The sequence below is a fragment of the Cervus canadensis genome, chromosome 9 (assembly GCF_019320065.1).
Source record: "Cervus canadensis isolate Bull #8, Minnesota chromosome 9, ASM1932006v1, whole genome shotgun sequence".
Taxonomy (NCBI): Eukaryota; Metazoa; Chordata; class Mammalia; order Artiodactyla; family Cervidae; genus Cervus; species Cervus canadensis.
Window position 1 is genome coordinate 83,481,976 of NC_057394.1, and position 19,081 is coordinate 83,501,056.

At 52.9% G+C, this 19,081-nt stretch overlaps 1 protein-coding gene across 1 annotated transcript in view; it reads left to right on the forward strand.

Moving 5' to 3' along the window:
* CRYL1 (crystallin lambda 1) overlaps nucleotides 1-16,361 on the forward strand; it is a 52,940-nt gene extending 36,579 nt beyond the window's left edge. The window contains exons 4-8 of the mRNA XM_043478041.1: nucleotides 595-756; nucleotides 2,557-2,751; nucleotides 11,645-11,750; nucleotides 15,363-15,469; nucleotides 15,808-16,361. Coding sequence (XP_043333976.1) covers nucleotides 595-756; nucleotides 2,557-2,751; nucleotides 11,645-11,750; nucleotides 15,363-15,469; nucleotides 15,808-15,918 — 681 coding nt within the window. The 3' untranslated portion in view covers nucleotides 15,919-16,361. The remainder of the gene's footprint in view (nucleotides 1-594; nucleotides 757-2,556; nucleotides 2,752-11,644; nucleotides 11,751-15,362; nucleotides 15,470-15,807) is intronic.
* Nucleotides 16,362-19,081: the final 2,720 nt, after the last annotated feature.

The following is a 19,081-nucleotide window of genomic DNA, read 5'->3' on the forward strand; positions in this document are numbered from 1 at the left end:
TTACAATGTTTTGTTGGTTTCTGCTGTACAATGAAGTGAATCAGCTATAAGGGGAGATATATATATATATCCCCTCTCTTTAGCCTCCCTCCCACCCCCCCATCCCACCCCTCTAGGTCATCACAGACCACTGAGCTGAGCTTCCTGTTTTACACAGCAGCTTCCCACTAGCTCTCTGTTTTACACAGAGTAGTGTGTATATGGGGGCTTCCCCAGTGGCTCAGATGGTAAAGAATCCACCTATAATGCAGGAGACATGGGTTCTATCCCTGGGTCAGGAAGATGCCCTGGAGGAGGGCATGGCAACCCACTCCAGTATTCTTGCCTGGAGAATCCCATGCACAGAGGAGCCTGGCGGGCTACAGAGTCACAAAGAGTCGGACACGACTGAAGCGCCCGAGCACACACACTGTATATATGTCAGTGCTGCTCTCTCAGTTCCCCGCTGTGTCCACAAGTCCGTTCTCTACCAGTTCTTGAGTGTTGCTGGTGGTTTTCTAATTGGTTCATTCTGGGAATGACGCAAACACAGGATGCTTTGCTTGGGCCTGAGTGTGGCGAAGCTGCATGGTAACATGAGGTTGTCCTTTTTAGGAATGTGTCCCGGAGAACCTGGAGCTGAAGCGGAAGCTGTTCGCTCAGCTGGACAAAATCGCTGATGACCACGTCGTCTTGAGCAGCTCCAGCTCATGCCTGCTGCCCTCCAAGCTGTTCGCTGGCTTGGCACACGTGAAGCAGTGCCTGGTGGCCCACCCCGTGAGTTTGTCCAGCCTGGAAACCCAGCGAGTCTCATTTGCGGTTTCCAGGAGCAATTCATCTAGATGAAACTGCTTGTGCTTTTTAACTGCTTTCCTGAGATGTAATTCATATATCACACAATTCAACTTGTACAGTCTATGGCTTTTTAATATATTTAGCGAGTTGGATGTTGTCATCATTTTAAAAAGAATTTTATCCAGAATTTCTTGAATTGTATCTTGTATCTCATGCATTGTGAGAATGAACAAATCTTACAGACTTCTGGCCTCAAGTCACTGTCACAGGCCTGGGGTGCTATGGTCAGGTCGACTCCCACCACCTGAGTTGATCTCAGACAGGTGGGACATGTGCTCAGGTGGGGTATGTGCTTGGGGTGGGTGTGAGCGTTACATAGTTACATACTATGCATAGTTAGAACTATGACCCAGGGAACGGGGAGGCCACGTGTGGTCTCAGCGCTCCTGTGGCGCCATGTCTCCTGGGGGGTCTGAGTGGGCAGAGGGAGGCCGGCTGCCAGGGCGGCCCGGGGGCAGCAGGGCTTAAAGGAAGTGTGGGCAGGAAGTCTGCAAGGCAGCCTGCAAGCAAGACTGAGGCAGGAGCGAGCCAGATGCACAGAAAGATGCCTTTTACCTGTTTGTCCTGACCTGTGTTCTGCCCCTACAAGGCTCACAGCACTGCAGAGACCCCAAGCCCAGCATCCCTGTCTCCCCGTAAAGAGAAGTTCATCACAGACAGACATGCTCCCAGTTCTTATAATTCTGATGTTTAAAAAGGCCAGAGGTCACACGTCTCTGGAAGGAACTCAGTGACTCCAGGCAGGGGGCCAGTGAGTCGGCCGAGAATTAATTTATAGTTTATTTGAAGTAGGTACTCCCCTAGGACAGGCTGGGAGCAGAGGAAACCTCCAAGGTGTGAGGGCCAGCTGCCCCTCCAGGCTGTTCCAGGGGAAATACTTTCTTCTCTCTCCTGTGGAAGTCATTTTAAAATGGATACCTCTTATACTTTTTGGTAAATGTGAGATTTTTACCCGTTTTCACCCATACTCAGAGGAAAAACAACTTAAAATATAATATCCTTTGGGGAAAGAGTTTAGCAAACGTGCATCTACTTAGTGGTGAGGGTCGTTAGCAGCCTTTTGTCAAATAGCATTTTCTTTAGAGGTAGGAGAACTCTCTCTGAGAATCTTCAAGAAGGATTTCTCAAAGTAAACCAAGAAAACCAGAGCCAAGAAGCCCCAAGAAAACTAATGCTGGGCAGGCAAGCCATCCTACCGTGGGCAGACTCTCTTCCTGTCTCAGACGGCACTCAGTACTGAGGCTCTAGGGCGTTGCCGTGTGACTCGTGGGTGAGATTTGATCAGGGGAGCCGATATTTGAGGCTCAGCATGGAGACATTAAGGGAGTTCCAGGTTTGGGGAAGATACTGCCCATGGCACCGATGCGGTAGAATGGCTGTGACTCATGTGGGAAGAGGAGGCTGGGCGAAGGTGGGGAGAAGCCCGTGAGGACAGCTGATGGCACAGCCCCGGGAGGTCAGTGGTAAACGTGCAGGGGCCCACTGGCACCCGTGAGCTGGAACCTCAGGGTTGGTTACAGTTCCTGCAGCTCTGTGCCCAAGTTCTTTCTTTGTCTCCCCTCTTTGTGAACGACTTTATTCCTCCAGTTTCTTGTCATCGGATGGGCCCCTTATTCCTGTGTTGAACCTGCCACCCACCCACCCTGACCGCTCAGGATTGTGAATTACACCCCGAACGCCAGAGCCGTCTTCTCAACTCTCTCCGGCCATCTCTCTCCCCAGGTCAACCCACCGTATTACGTGCCACTGGTGGAGCTGGTCCCACACCCAGAGACGGCCCCCGCCACCGTGGACAGGACCTATGCCCTGATGCGGAGGGTCGGACAGTCCCCGGTCAGGCTCCTGAGGGAGGTTGACGGCTTCGCTCTGAACCGCCTCCAGTATGCGGTCATCGCTGAGGCCTGGCGGCTTGTGGAGGTGTGTGGCTGGGCTGCAGCCCATGGCTGAGCAGGGGTTGGGGGGTTTGGGGGGGTTAGGAGGGGCAGGAGAGGAGAACCAGGCGCTCGATCTGTTCCAGAGACCAGGGGCAAGCCCTTCCTCTCAGAGATTCCTGTGTACCACCAGTCACCTGATACTTGCACGTGATGAAGATTTCTATTCTTGCCCTTTCCTGTCATTTCCACACCACTTTCTCTGTGATGTGCTGAGTTTCCCCATGGTCACAGTACCACCCCCAGTGGTACTGTTTTTCAAGAGGAAAAAGAAATATTTTGAGTAAACTTGTGTCCTTTAAAGGAAGAGCTTGAGGAAGAAACAGTGGATGGCTTTTAAACTTGTTAGTTCTATGCTTGTCTCACATATAGAGAGGAGTTTATTTACATATATACACCTATATATTTACATATGGACTTCCCAGGTAGTTCTAGTGGTAAAGAACCCACCTGCCAATGCAGGAGACACTGGTTCCATCCCTGGGTCGGGAAGACCCCCTGGAGGAGAGCATGGCAACCCACTCCAGTATTCTTGCCTGGAAAATCCCATGAACAGAGGAGCCTGGCGGGCTACAGTCCATGGGGTTGCAAAGAGTCAGACATGGCTGAAGTGACTTAGCACACAGAGGTTTGTCAGTTTCTTGAAAAGAAGGCTTTTTGTTTCACTGACTTTTTTCCCCCTTACGGTTTTCCTGCTTTTCATCTCACTAACTGTGGATGGAGGGTGTCCCTTCATCACAAGCAGGAGAGAGAAATTCTAGAGGAGACAGAGTGGGAGGGTGGGGCCGCTACTGCGGGCCTGTCGTAGTGGGGAACAAGGTGGGACATGACCAGGGGAGGTGGGCAGGAAGGGGCTCCACGGGGCACATTGTCCCACCCCCGGCCGTGACTGCACGAGGCTGGTGGGCGCTCACAGCCGCTCGGTCCTTTTTCTGTTGCCTGTTTGGCTGCAGAATTGGGCCGGAGCAGCCCTAGTTGGCCGGGAAACGCTGACTACTGCAACCTAGGGGCCCGAGGTTAGGTCCGTGGGTGATGGATCCTGTTGCTGGGAAAGTGCTTTTCAGCCCATTCTTTTAAGCTGATGGGCATGATGAGGGAAGAAGCGTTGAGATGATAGACTCTTGCCCAGACAGTGGCTGAGCTTGCACTGCCCGTAAATTCCTGTCCTGTTGCAAGAGGGTCGTGGAGGCAAGCGGGGGTGAGTCACAGAGCCGCCGAGGATTCTCAGCTCGTTGGAATGTGTGGATGGTAATGAGTTTCAGACTGCTGACCTCAGGTGGTGGTCACGCTTCTGAGAAACAGAACCTCCAAGTGGATATCTGCCCGTGGGCCCTGAGCTGCAGGGCTTCCATTCTAGTGTCCGGTTTGGGACGTGGGGTCTGTGGTCCATACGGGAACTTTGGAAAGAGACCAGGCCTCTGTGGCCCAGCTTTATTCTGGACATGGATGCAGCCGCTGTGAGCACTGCTTTCAGCTACTAAGGTGCATCTCAAAGGTCACGTGGTAAAATGAACAGACCAGGCTTTCTGTGGTAAACTCCGTCAAGCGTTTCTGTTGAGTGTAGTTTAGGACAGTGCAGTGTTTCCCTGCAGCAAACTTTGATCAAGTCTAATTGCTTACATACCTGATACCACGTGAATACAGCTGTTTTTTTAAATACATGTTTTGTTTTTCTATTTTTGGCTGTGCTGGGTCTTTGTCTAATAAATGTCTTCATTTATTTTTCTATTATTGACTGTGCTGGATCTCTGTTGCTGCTCAGGCCTTTCTCTAGTTGCGCTGCAGGAGCTTCTCATCTTGGTGGCTTCCCTTGCTGTGGAGAAAGGCTCTCGACTGTTCGGGCTCTACTAGTTGTGGAACACGGCCTTAGTCGTTCCTCAGTATGTGGGGTCTTCCCGGACCAGGGATCAAACTGGTGTCTCCTGCATCAGCAGGTAGATTCTTTACCTCTGAGCCACCCAGGGAAGTCCAATGTTGATTTTTTAAAACGATTTAATTCGCTTTCACTTAGAACACAAACATGTCTGAACAATGAACGCTAGTTTTTGCTGCTCCCCCCATCCCGCCCCATCCGCCAGACGGCGTCTCCCTTGTCCCTCTGGCCTCCTGCTTGGCATCTTGGCATCGTGGTGCAGCCTTTGATTTCAGGAGTGGAGGTGCAGATGGCAGCCTGCTTTTCCTCATCTCCATCATGTGAACAGAGGGTCCCTCCAAAGGTGGCGGCCGGATGGGACAACTCCTCAGGCCTGAGAGGAAGTCCCTTCTCCGGTCACTGTGAGTCTGGTGCTCCTGAGCCAGACCTGCCGCTGGGTGGTGAGCTCCTGGCCTCGTCCTGAGAGTGTGCTTAGACTGGGGGGAACAGCAGTTCCTTGACAGAGGGGTCAGCTGGTGGAGGTGATGCGGCCCAGGGAGTCTGGGGGCGAGAGGACCAGAGGCAGTGGATGCCCGAGGAGCGCTCACATTCCTCTCGCTTGGGCTGTGATCACCTGGAGGCAGGAGGTCCTTGGCTTTCTTCTCTCCTTTCAGAGCCAGGGTCAGCGTGCGTGCTCCTAGTTCCCCAAGTCCAAGTTCATCCAGGAAGTTTACCACACACACACGCGGCCTCTGAGAAGGACCTTTACTGAGTCCAGGGGTGGTGGGGGAAGTTTTTTCCACGAATATCACCCTGAGTGGGTTCCCTGCAGCCCAGTAAGTGCGGGCCCTCCCAGCTGTTCTGGAATGAAACTGGAACAAACGGACGGCGAGGAGGCAAAGGAAAGCACAGGCCCAGGCTGAGCCACACGCTCCCCGGCCCTGGATCAGGGAGGCTGCAGCCCCAGCAAGAGGAAGCAAGTTCAAAGCTTGACTCCGGGTGGTGGGTGTGGGGCTGGTTAGAAGGTTTCTTCAGAGGAAGGTGCTGCAAACAGCAGGGCTGCTTCAGCTTGGCTCCCCTGGTGCGTGGCCAGAAGGGAAAAGCAGAGGCTTGAGTGAAGTGCTGCTGAACAGACCTTGGCGACACCCATCTGTGTATTTGGCAGGGAGATTCATGTAGAAGGATGTGAGGGAAATCAGAGGAGCCAAGAAGGAGCCGGGCTCCTGCCTCCATGCCACCACGCCCTCTGCTGTAGGACTCTACATTTTATGTTGTCTACAATTTAAGCTTGAAAGTTTAGGGGTTGGGAATTCCTTGGTGGCCCAGTGGTTCGGGCTCCGCACTTCCACTGCTGAGGGCCTGGGTTCCATCCCTGGTCTGGGAACTAAGATCCCGCAAGCCACATGCCCCCTCCTCCCCCTCAAGAAAAAGTTTAAGAGTTTAAAAAAATAAATTTATGGTCTATTTATTTATTTGGCTATGCTGTACAGCTTGTGGGATCTTAGTTCCCCAACCAGGGATTGAACGTGGACCCCCAGCAGTGAACATTCAGAGTCCTAATCACTGGACCACCCGGGGACCCCTACCATCCTCCAGATTAACTGACACCTGCTTTCTCAGCTGTTAGTTGGAAGAGCCTCCTGTCAGTGGCCTTTCATTCGAGGCTGATGGAACGGGAGACGTTTTTTGTTATAGGATAGGTCTGGAAGGACCCCATGGTCTCAGCATTTTTAAGAAGCCCCAGAACTATATCAGAAGCACACCCATGGCTCAGCAAATGTTTAATGTCTTGCACTGACCACTGGGAGCCAATCAGAGAAACTAGAGGTCACTCATAGCTGACCTGAGTTATTCCACATGTGACAAACTGTAGAACCGGAAGGCTACAGGAGCTTTTCTAAGGCCAGTGGCGGTTTTGCGCAGACTCGGGCTTCCCGGATGGCTTAGACGGTAAACAATCTGCCTGCAGTGCAGGAGACGCGGGTTCGATCCCGTGTCAGTTTATTAGAACTCTTCCAGCAGTGATGGTCTGTAAGAAGTAGACCATTTTTATAACAGTGTTTACTGTTTTATGGGAGGTGACTTTCTGAGTAACCACAGTGGCGAGCAGTAAAGCCCTATTCAAAGGAGACATGCTGCTGATGTGTTATTTTAGAGACAACTCCAGCCCCATTAACAGATAAACATAATGAAAACACCAACCACACATTCAATTAAAAAAAAAAAAACCTGTCTGGCATGCCTGGGGTTACTCTAACAGTGTTTAAAGCAAAAGCATTTATGCTAGTGTTCTAACAGCTCTGAAAAAAAACAAAGTGAGGTGCTGTTACTCTAACACCTGACTGCGTGTCCTCTTCCACAGGTGCTCGGGCAGTGAGAGGCTTCAGCTCCTCTGGTGTGAGCTGACAGGCAGGCCGGGCGACCCTGGTGGGGGTGGGGGGTGGGGTGGGAATATGTCCCCAAGAGAGGAGGCAGAGAAGGGGGCCAAAGGTAACAGCTGGACAGGAGCCTATTCATCCCACCCCCAGTGCAGGCGGGAGCTGGCCCTGGAGGTCCGAGGGGCAGAGACTGGGTTGTGTGTGCCTGCTTTGGGGTGGGGCTTTCACTGCTTGATTCAAAGTGAAAGTGTTAGCCCCTCAGTTGTGTCCAACTCTTTGCGACCCCCATGGACCTTGGAATTCCCCAGGCAGGAACACTGGCGTGGGTTGCCATCAAACCTCTCTGTAAACAGCTTCATTCCAGAGGACCCTCAGTCCCAGCCTCACCGAGCCCCAGTGCACTTACATTTGCACAAACAAGGGATTTTGCTGTGAATGGTTTTAAGGTTCAGACTTTTTGTTTCTGTTGGCCTCTTTACCACTGGTGTTTTTCTTCCTGAGAGCTTTGTTACGAGAGAAGTGGGTAACACCACTGTGGCCCAAACAGCTCTGGACTGTCCCTTTGTTGTTCAGTTTCTCAGTCGTGTCCTACTCTTTGCAACTGCATGGACTGCAGCACGCCAGGCTTCCCCGTCCTTCACCTTCTCCTGGAATCTGCTCAAGTTCATGTCCGTTGAGTCTGTGATGCCATCCAACCATCTCACCCTCTGTCATCCCCTTCTCCTTCTGTCTTCAATGTTTCCCAACAAGTCAGTTCTTCGCATCAGGTGGCCAAAGTATTGGAGCTTCAGCATTAGCATCAGTCCTTACAATGAATATTCAGGGCTGATTTCCTTTAAGACTGTCCCTTGGATCGGCACTAAGTCTTTCCTCTCCTTCCCTTTCATTTTTTGGGTTATTTCCACTGAATGCTTTATTCTCAAAAATACTCACAGGGAAAATACCACTTCTGTTCCCCACCCTGAGTTAGATTGTTTTTATTTTTCTGCATTCTTGTCTAGTCTTGTGTTAGAAAGACTTAACACTTGTCTAGTGTTAAGAATACTTTACTTGAGTTTGTGTTCATTTTTAACAGCTTCATGGTATTTTGTTTCATTGATCTTTTTGAAAAAAAATTAACCTTTCCCCTGTTGTAGGATGTTTTAAGGTCATTTCAGGTATTCTGCCTTATGTTGCCTCTTTGCACGTCAGTCTCCTCCTCTGGCTCCTTCTCCCAGGATGACTAGGGCAGCAGGATCACCCGTCTGAAGGGATACCTTACCGGGGGTTGGGCCCGCTTGGGCCCGCACATCCCAAGGGCCCTGCCAGCCGTAATAGTCCTCTCCGTGTCTCTCATCACATCCCCTGACCCAGGATCCTGTCTGAGGCTCTGGACACAGGGGCGGGAGGGCTATGATCCAGTGCCCTGTTGCATCAGCTAAGCGTGTTCAGTCAGCTCATCTCCAAGGTGCTCGGAGCCGTCATCCCAAAGGAATGGCCCCGCCCCGCTTCCCAGAAAACGCACAGCTCATGGACCGCCAGCCTCGGGTGATGAGAGCTGGCTGGCAGCACTGGGCCGTCCTCCCTGTGAAGTCCTGTGAAGTCCTGTCCTGTCCTTGCCCCACCTCCTCCAGGAAGGAGCTGTGGGTGGGGACGGGCAGAAGGGACGTCTTTCGATCTTGCTCTGGAGCCAGTTTTGAGGTGCACGTCAGACACGTGTGCCTGGCAACGAGTGTAGAGAGGAAACACGCAAGTGTGTGTGCGTGGAGGGAATGAATTCATGGCTCCAGGTGCTTCCTCATGAGAAAAGCCGGCCTCCTTGTCACCGTGGTAGTTCTTAATTTAAACTCCACCATCTGTAACTGCCTTGCTCTGAATCCGGGGTCTGTACGGGCTGTGGAGTTGGACTTTCTAAAGGCGGGCCCGGCGCCCCCAGTTGAGCTTTACCGTCTTGCATTAGGGTCATTCCCATCTGGCTCCAGCTTGATCGTCTCTGGGGATCTGGGCTTAAGCCTCAAGGGGCCTCTTTCCCTGAGACCCCTTGTCCTGAGTCTCTGACGGGGGTGATGCTGGACCATCTCAGGCTTCACTCATTTTCACCCTCAGATACAGAATTTCATTGTCTAACATGTAACAGTAAAACGTTTTTTTGCCTTGGTCAAAACACTGGATTGAAGCCTGGTCGGCTCTGGTTGTGGGCTGGGAAACTTGTATATAACTTTGTCCCGATTCCTGGGGGGCAAGTGTGTTCCTGGTGGTGGTGGTGCTGGCTGAGGTGGAGAAGTGTTTGCACAAGAAAAACTTGAAAATTCAGGACCACGTGTGGTGAAAAGTAGTGCAAAACAAAGTAGAAGAAGATCAAGAGCTGGGAATTAGTAATTTCTAGAAAAGGATTAAAAAAAAAGAGAGACCAGGAAAGATGGCAGGAGAAACGTGAGAAAAGCAAGTGAATATGAGGGCATGCCAAAATACATGAATTAAATGAGAGAATTTAGTAGGAAAATGGGCTGATTAGAAGGAAGACTATTTCTGTAGCTGGTGATGAGTAGAGGAAATAGTCCCCAGGCTTGCCTCACTCAACACATTTTGCATCCCTGAACTGTGCACGACCCCCAGGACCTCCCCGTTCTTCCTTGTCTCCTCAGGTCCAGGCCAGGTCCCACAGTGGGTATTTTAGAGATGTCTTCCTGCCTCCTCTCCCTGCCAGACCCAGGATGCCCGAGGCTCCCCTGTGAGGGTCGGCTGAGCAGAGGGCCGGTCATTCTGTCACACACAGTGCTGACGGTGTTTGATACATGTGATTAGCATCTAGTCAGCTGACTCAAGTAAGGAGATTGTTCTCAGTAATCTGGGCAGACTTCATCCAATCAATTGAATGACCTTCAGGGCAGAGCTGAGGTTTCCACCAGTCAATCCTAAAGGAAATCAACCCTGAATATTCACTGGAAGAACTGATGCTGAAGCTGAAGCTCCAGTACTTTGGCCACCTGATGTGAAGAACTGACTCACTGGAAAAGACCCTGATACTGGGAAAGATTGAAGGCGGGAGGAGAAGGGGATGACAGAGGATGAGATGGTTGATGGCATCACCAATTCAATGGGCATGAGTTTCAGCGAGCTTCAGGTGATGGTGAAGGACAGGGAAGCCTGTCCATGGGCTTGCAAAGAGAGCCAGACACAACTGAGCGACTAAGACACAAAGAAGTCTACCTCAGAAAATCCATATGGAGCAGAAAGAAGCAGTTAGGAAGAGGAAACATGAAGACTTTTCCCTTTCCTAACTTGTTCAGCTAATGAATAGCAACTGATAAAAACCTGACTGCACTCCGTGGATGAAGCAGGAGGGAAGGACCCAGAGCCCGGAGGAGGTATGGGTCCTCCGGACCTGACAGTGTTGGGTGGTGGGAAGCCCTCTGACCCTTTGTCTAGTCAGGTCACTGTCCCTGCTCACGACACAAATCAAGAATTAACTGCTCTGGGGTGGCTCACTTTGTAGGTGTTTTGAAATCTTTGGAAGTCAGCTCTGAAAGTGTGGAACGTAGTTGTGGAAGAAGAGAGCCAAGGCAAACAGCATCGCAGGTCAGGCTGGCCTCCAGATCCACATCCCTCACAGTTTGGTGCTGGAATGAAAACCCCAGGCTGTTGGAATGTTGACCCAGGGACCAGGGCTGGGGGGTTGGGAGTCAGCCATCCCCGCCCGGCTGCCTCTCACAGCATCCCCAGGGGCCAGGGCGGCCCTGGGAGAGGACCAGCGGAGATGTGACATGGGAGGCGGGGCACCTTGCCATCCAGCAGTCGTTTCTGGTGGTTCTGGGCGGCCCCGCAGGCCTCGTGTGTGCTGTTTCCTCCTGAGACCCCCCTAACCCCCCAGCGTTGCTGCCACGAGCCAAGGCCGGTAGACTGAGCATTTGAGCGACCTGAGTGGATCTGCTCTCATCAGTGGTCATGTGAACCCGAGGATGGTTTAGAATTAATAGGAAACTTGGAGGACTCCTCCTGCTGACAAGGTGCCTGACACCCCAGTGTTGGCACCAGGGGCAGGGAGCCCAGGCCGCTGGGGGCGTCGGCTCTTGGCAGAGGACGCGCCAGGACATCCCAGGGGTGCCGGGGGTCGAGCAGGTTGTCACCACGCGTTCCTGGGCCTTCCCAAAGGAACGCATGGATGGTGGAGGCCCTGTGAACGGCAGCCCCACCTCTGCAAACACACAGCTCTGAGCTGTGTTTCATCACAGAAGCACTCTTCTACAAACTCATTAAAAGCTGGGCAAGGCCGGGCTTGCAGGCTGGCAGAGCCTGAGGATGGCTTTCCTGCTCCTCCGATGGCCTCAGGTCTTAGATGTCAGGGGACACTTCTGGCTGTTTCCTCTGGCGCCCCATCCCCCGTGCCCCCTCCTCCCCTTCCCTGAAGCTGTGATGGGAGCTAGAGAAGCCAGGACACTGGAGGTGGGGACCGTAGGGACAAGAACTGAATTTTTGTCCAACCACTTCACGAGCTGATCTTTTCTCAGGGTTTGTTCGTGTATGATCGCTGTGTGATGCCACATCTGATGAAGCCTGTTCTAGGGCTTCTGGGGTGTTTGGGGTCCTGTTTAGAGAAATGAGGATGAGACCAATGGTAACAGATTGTCCTCCCTATGAGCTCACCTCCGGACCCCATTCTCTCCTCTCAGGAAGGTGTGGTGTCTCCGGGTGACCTTGACCTTGTCATGTCAGATGGCCTGGGCCTGCGGTACGCGTTCATCGGGCCCCTGGAGACCATGCACCTCAACGCGGAAGGTAGGGGCTGCCAAGGGGTCTGTGCCGGTTGCTGCTATCATGGTTTGTAAACAGGCTTGCCTTTTCTTACAACTGAGGAGACCGCAGCACCATGTAGGAGACGCTGCCTGGAAGTATGTGTCATGTTTTTCTTTTTCTTTCTTCCTTTTTTTTTCCTTGAGAAAAATAATTCAGATATCACAAGAAATCAATAGGGAGAGACTGAGAACAGTTAATTCTCAAACAAATAGAAACAGAAGCTGATGAAACTCGAGAACAAACAGCGTGCAGACAGGAAGGAGGCCCGCGACAATTTTTCAAACAAAGCAGCTGATAAGAAAGCCTAATTGGGTGACCGTGATAGTGGTGGACAGATGTAGCTTTCAACTTCAGAGCATTCCAGGGAGCAGAGGGAGTCAGTTCTGAGATCTGGCTCAGGACCACGGACATGTGCGTGATTCCTCACCGTGCCACCAGAAACGTATCGGGAATGCCTCCTTTTGGGTGGAGTTTTCATAAAGCCAGCATCTCAGGTTAAGGCTGGTTACTAGTCTTAAAAGCTATAGTTTATCTGGAAGTGGTAGAGATATTTTAGGATATGTTTTTAATCTAATGAAATAGTGCCTGAGAAAGAGAAGGCCAGCGTGCCTACTCCCCTGTGAAGTGCCAGCTGTGGCCGGCGGGGCCCTGCTGGACTTGCAAGCTACGTGACCTTGTGCAGGTCAGTTCACTGTGCCTCAGTTTACCCACCTGTAAAACTGGTACAGCAGCCGTGACCCTCACAGCGGTGGTGTGAGAATAAGCTGGATGGAGACACTGGGCTTGAGTCAGAAACGGTGAGATGAGCTAAATCTAATCTCATGAGAATCTGTCCCCCCCCCCCCCCGGCCCCATCTTTTCTTATTCTGTATAAGCAGCTCTTAAGCAGTTAGGTTCAAAGTCTTCTTTTTGGAGGGAGAGGGAGCCTGTGCCATGCAGCATGAGAGATCTTAGTTCCCTCACCAGGGCTCAAACCTGGGCTCCCAGCAGTGGAAGCATGGACTTGTAGCCACTGGACCGCCAGGAAAGTCCCTCAGGGTCTTCTAGAAACCTAAGCTCTGTGAGTTTTTGTAAGCGGATATTGTTGACCGAGCAGAGGGCGTGGATGCAGAGAAGATTGGGGGGGGGGGGCGGGAGTGGGCAGCTGAGTGGGATAAAAGGTGAAGTGGCTTTTTTCCTTCACATTGTCAGTGAGATCATTATTCCAGAGTAATTCCCATACCACTCGCTTTCATGGTGTAGAGAAGCCAAAACTACAGTTGGAAATAAATTAAAACCCTCCATTTTGACCCTAATTGGAGGGGAGAACTTTTCTTCACTGGACCTTCCTTCACAGCACGGGTTCCAAGTCGCCACAAACTTCCTGTGTCTGGAGTGAGTGCAGGCTACTGGCCTAGCAGACAGTGAGCGTTTATCCAAGAGGTGAGGACCTGCTGCAGAAAGTTTTCTTATATTAGTAGGGCTGAAATACTAATTGGTTTTCGAGCAAGTTGGGGAGGAATTATGAATTGTTTAAGAGTTTTACTGTATTTTATTCTGTTCTGAAGAAATGAAAAGCTCTTTTAAAACTACAAATTTTATAAAAGGCACTAGGAGAAAAGGTACAAGAAAGCCCCTGGGATTCTCAGATGACTTCACTGGGGCCAGGAGAGACGTGAAGTAGCCGGAGGTGAAACAGGGCACCTGAATTGTGTCCCGAGGCTCATGGTGGGGGAGGAGGGGCAGGGCAGCTCGTTTTCCCCGAAAGTGGGTGAGTTCACAACTACAGCACACCTGCCTGCTGTCTCCTCTCTGTCTTTCCAGCGTTTTCTGTTGGGTGTATCTGCTCCCTCAAAATGGGTAAGCTGTGTTTGTGCCTAGATTGTATCACCTTTAGTTTGAATAAACCTACGAATAGGCACAATGAAGTAAACATTTAATTTCCAAAAATACGCAAGTGTTTGGGGCATTTTCCACGTTGCAGAGATGCTGCATATCCAGGAGAACTGGCGGAGGTTGGGGGGGCCTCCCCAAGCTCTGAACTGTCCTCCATGCTTCTGGTAAATGCAGCGAAACCCTTCAGTTTAAAAGGGAGAGTCTGGAGCTTAAGTGCAGGCGCTGATGTCAGAAAAGTAGAGTGTTTGAGTTTTCACCCATCGGACCACTTTCTCTCCTAAGACAAAGTGGGCGTCATCCTTCTCAGAGAGAAGGGAAATTATTTGAGCCAAATGCAGTTGAAATCCGTGAATTTAAGCCTTCACACAGATGTAGATACACAAAAACTAACCCCACAGAAGTTATGTGTCTTTTTTTTTAAGGCGTGTCCATTGGAGATCACTTTTAAGTGAATCATGCAGTGTATGTGATCCTTGGAGGAGGGCATGGCAACCCACTCCAGTATTCTCACTTTTAAGTGAATCATGCAGTGTATGTGATCCTTGGAGGAGGGCATGGCAACCCACTCCAGTATTCTTGCCTGGAGAATCCTGTGGACAGAGGAGCCTAGCGGGCTACAGTTCATGGGGTCATACAGAATCGGGCAGGACTGAAAGGACTTAGCACGCACGCACATGCAGTGTCTGTGGGGCAGGTGGGAGCCCTGCTCTGGGTTGCTTCACATCCTGCAGTTTGTTTGTTCCCTGTTATCCTTTTAGCCTGCCTGACCAACTGCTGAGTCTCCCTGGTTCTGAAAGAGGCTGGCTGAGGGCCAGGGCAGCTCAGCAGGTTTGGAGGGGGGTTGCGCTGGGCTCCTGTGAGACCTGCCCCGAGCGCAGGCCTGCACCGACCGGCCTAGCCTCCTTGCCTGGCAGGCAGGGGCAGGCTGGGCTGTGTGTGTGCGGAGCGGCCCGTCCAGGCAGGCTACCCCGTGTGCGGGCAGCTGACGGCTTTCTCTTGGAATCAGCCTCCCCCACGCACATCTGACACTGCCCTAAGAGGTGTCCCCTTTGCCCCTTCAGGGTCAGCCTCTGCTCCGCATGCTTCTCTGCCACAGACCTAGGACTCCGTCTTCCACTGAGGCCCGGTGTCAGCAGATGTGCTGGGAGGCGTGTGGTCGGGGGTCACCTGCAGCCCCCGGGGCTGGTGGGGCCCTAACTTGGCGGCCATAGCCGGGCCTGCCCCGTGGGGGTAAATAGCCCATGTTGAGAACCTGTTGCCCAGGAGATGAAGGACCAACTAGAGCCCATGGTTAAGAGGCAAGTAGGGAATGGATGCAGTTGAACTTGCCATCTTTGGTTCTCAGGGAATGCATTTGAGTGGTGTACACAGGTACACAGGTGACCTCGTAGGCACATAATGAAGGAGATGTTTGTGGTGCAAAGAGGACTCATGTGACACTTGAGGACTCAGAGCTGACCTGGGCTGTCCGAGGTCCTTGAGAGATGCTAACCCAGGCACCGTGGGGGCCTGGAGGTCAGGTCGCTTCTCAGGACTTTACTGCTGGGAGAGGCTGAGTTCTGACCCCGGTGTGGCTGAGCAGGGTGCGGGTCCCACCCGCTGGCCCTCACACCCACAGGGGCTGACACCCATAGGGGCCAGACCCTGCGGACACGCCCAGGTTTGGGTGGAGACAGAGCTCACTGACCCGGGGGTATTCTTGTTTCCTTCTGCTTCCAGGTATGTTAAGCTACTGTGACAGGTACAGCGAGGGCATGAAGCGTGTCCTGAAGACTTTTGGACCTGTTCCTGAGTTCTCTGGGGCCACAGCTGAGAAGGTGCACCAGGTGTGTGAGCTCCTGCCTGCAGAAACAAGGTGTCACTTGCAGCCGGGGTCTTTGCCTTGACCTCCAGGTTCCTGTTGCTGACCGTCCACGGCCCCGTCAGGGTCACAGGGGACCCTGCGAGCAGTGTGGCCAGAGAGCTGGCAGCTCACCCCAGCGTGTCCTGAGGAGCTGTTTGCCCCCTCGGGTTTGGGGAGTTACATCAGTTAAGGGTTTGCCAGGCTTCTTCTGTCTCTGAAAGCAGATTCAAGAGTGTGCACAAATAGGAGTGGTTTTCCTTCTGCTTAATTAGTTGTCCTTCACGCTTCTTTCCCCTTCTCTTTTTTTTTCCCCCTTCCCAGGCCATGTGCGTGAAGATTCCGGATGATGCCGAGCACTTGGCTGCCAGAAGGGCGTGGCGGGATGGATGCCTCATGAGACTCGCCCAGCTGAAGCGCCAGCTACCCCAGTGATGCTGTGGTGACCACTGCCGCCCCCAGTGGGGACCACCAGCCCCCAGTCCCGTGGCCTTGAGACACCGGTGTGGGGAGGGGGGCTGCAGGAGCCCGGCGGGGGGAGCCCTGCTTGCTGTCCTCACCCTGGCAGGTGCCTGGGGAGGGCGTGCCCCAGGCAGGGGTTAGTCACAGCCACTGGGGTCTGTGGGCCATGGATCCCCCCCAACTCCCAGCAGACAAGAGAGCAAATCTTCCGAAGATTTGACTGCTTACTTTCATGTGATTCCACGTGTTTACATATCATGATCAGTGGTTGTAGTTTCAAGTCATTTTAATCTGCGAAATGTTTTTGTAATTATTTTCTGATCTCTTGCTGAGGACCCTGTGGTCCTACACGTTTGAGGAGTTCCCTTCATTTTTCTGATCCTTATTCCAAATAAAAGTGTTTGATTGCATAAAGACATCTTTTCTTCTGCTCTTTCTGGGAAAGACGTGTCCTGGTGATGGACATCAAGTGACCACGATAGTCAGGTTGTAAAGCAGATGCTTTGTTCAGAGCTCCCTGTCTGCCGTTCGGTGAAAACCCACACTTTGGGCTGGTGTTTCCCATGGTGCTATTGGGGTCAGGGTCAGGCCTGTTGGGGAAGCCCCCTCTGAGGGTGGCGGACAACCCCCAGACGCCCCCACAGGGAGCACACAAAGATAACTATTACCCGGGCCCTGTGTCACCTCAGCCTAGAGAAGGGCTTGGTGTGGGGGACGGTTCAGAAAGGGGTTCCTGAGGGTGACCCTGGGCTGTGGAGGCTGCACCCAGGATAGAAGCTCTGGACCAGAGGCTGGGGCGTGAGGTAGAGCAGCACCCTGCAGGGAGGGGCCCTGGAGCCTACAACCTTCCCCTGGGGCCGCCCCCTCACCCCCGGTCTCACCCCCACCCCGTCCTCGTCTCTGGACCTGCCCCAGCCTCCTAGCCTGAGAGGATGGCAGACAGGACAGAGGTCCCGTGCTCTCCTGTGGGACCCTCAGCTGCCCTGAGCTGGCCCAGGGCTGCCCGGCTGGGGCCACTCCCCTGGTTCCCACTGCCCCAGGGTGCCCTCCCAGGCAGCTCCCCACCCCTGCCAGCCTCCATGTGGCCAGGGCCGGGCTCCTGTTGGACAGACCACAGGATACCACGCCCTCCGGAGGAGCTGTAGCTGTCGCTTCTGGGCTGGGCCCTGGGGCTCAGCTCCAGCCTGCTCCGTGCTTGCTGGACCCAAGATGGGGTCCCTGGAGGGTCTCTTGGTGAGAGAGGAACACACATCCCCCACCGGCAAACTTTCACCTGCCCAGGTGACTCTGGACAGGTGGGAGGGACTCCGAGCCTCTCAAGGACGCTCCTGTCCTTCAAAGGCTTCGCAGCCAGTCCAGCCCTGGGACTTCGGAGGGTTGTCCCAAGGCGTCCCTCAGCTGGAGGTGGTGACCTTTTGTTTCCTTCTCGGCAGGGCGGTCATTTGTATTCTGCTGAGGGAAGACTCTGTTCTGTTCCTTTTGGGCTGGCTTTTTTTTTTTTTTGGTGTCTGCTTTTTTTCAGATCTCTGAGCAAGGTCACTGCCCTTCCCCCAACCCACCAGATTCCACACCTCCCTCTGGAGTCCTGCTGCTCCAGCCCCGCTCCTGCTGGCCATCAGCTCCCGGGCTGGAGAACATCTCTGGTCCTGGCCCCCCGCCCGGCTCCCTGCACCCCCACCCCCCCCTCCCCCGCCATCCGCCACTCTGGTGGGTGCTGGGTTTCTGCCCAGTCCCACCTCTGGACCAACACAGTCTCTTCACTTACCATGAGGATCTCAAATGATCCCTTCACCTTTTTGGAAAAACTGCCTTTTAATTTTGTGTCCTTAGACACACCATGCTTTTTCTTTTTTTGTTTCTTCTTTTTTGGGGGGAAGTGGGGTATTTAACCTGAATAATTCCCAAAATAACTTCACTTCCACCACCCCTTTCCTTCCGGAAGCTGGCTGGAGACCAAAGTCTGCCTCCTAACCTGAGGCCTCTTGTGAGGATGACCCTACAAGGCTCCCAGAGAGGAGACTGTGAATGCCAAGAGCTTCCTCTGTTGCTCTAAGTGTCATTGTGTAGAGGCTGCATTACTGTGCAGTGTGGATGAATAGACACGGGCCTGTGGACTGGGCCCAGAGCCCCTCAAAGGCAGGGCTGCAGGGCAGGTCCAGCTAGTAGGGGGCTGCTGGTCCCCCAGTCTCCCCTGGGCTGTTGTACCAGCACTAGCGTCCAGGGGCCACCTCCTCCCTGAAGCCCTCTGGGCCCTCTACCGTTCCCTTGAGACCTTCTTGAGCGGCTGCGGCAGCACATGTCTGACCCCCGGCCAGCTGCAGGGGCCAAGGGATCATTCAAGTCTTGTTTCTGGGGGCATCTCACACAGAGCAGGTTTTCAACAAAACTGGCCCCACAAACAAACGGACTTGATGGTCCACTTCAGGCCTCTTCTGGTAACAACTGGGTGGGTGACTTGGAGCAACTCTCCACGGAGGACAAACGAGAAATGAGCCCACAGGGCTTCCCTAGAGGCCTAGTGGTTAAGAATCTGCCTTCGAATGCAGGGGACGTGGGTTCCATCCCCAGTCAAGGAGCTAAGATCCTATGTGTTAACAAAGCAACTAAGCCCGTGTACCGCAACAGGGACCCAGCGCAACCAAAAAAATTAAAAAGCAACGAGTACACAAACGTCTTCTCAAACAGAAGAGCTAACACAAGACATGAGGAATCTGAGCCACAGTCTGAAAACCCAGGAAGGACATGCACGCAAGGACACCTCTTGAACCACTAGGGCCGCCAGCCAGGCTCTCTCTGTGTCAGTAAGAAAAACAGACACCACGAGCTAAAGCACAACCAACGTGTCAAAGTCTGTGAGCTCCTAATGAAACTAAGAAATTAAAAAACCTTGTCAATAGTGCTTGGAGCTTCACTCACACGCGTGGTGCCCAGTGGGGACCTGGGCTCCTGGACATAGGGCTGGTTCCTCTGTCCTTGGTTCCCTTTCCTGGGTGACCCACTGGCCCCAGGTGCCCCACTGACTGCCAGGCAGCTCTACAGGCCCATCGTGGGGGTCAGTTCCCAGCTCTAAGTCCCTGATGTCAGATCCATAGCCTGAAATCCGGCCCCAGGTTCATCACAGTGTGCGTACACAGTG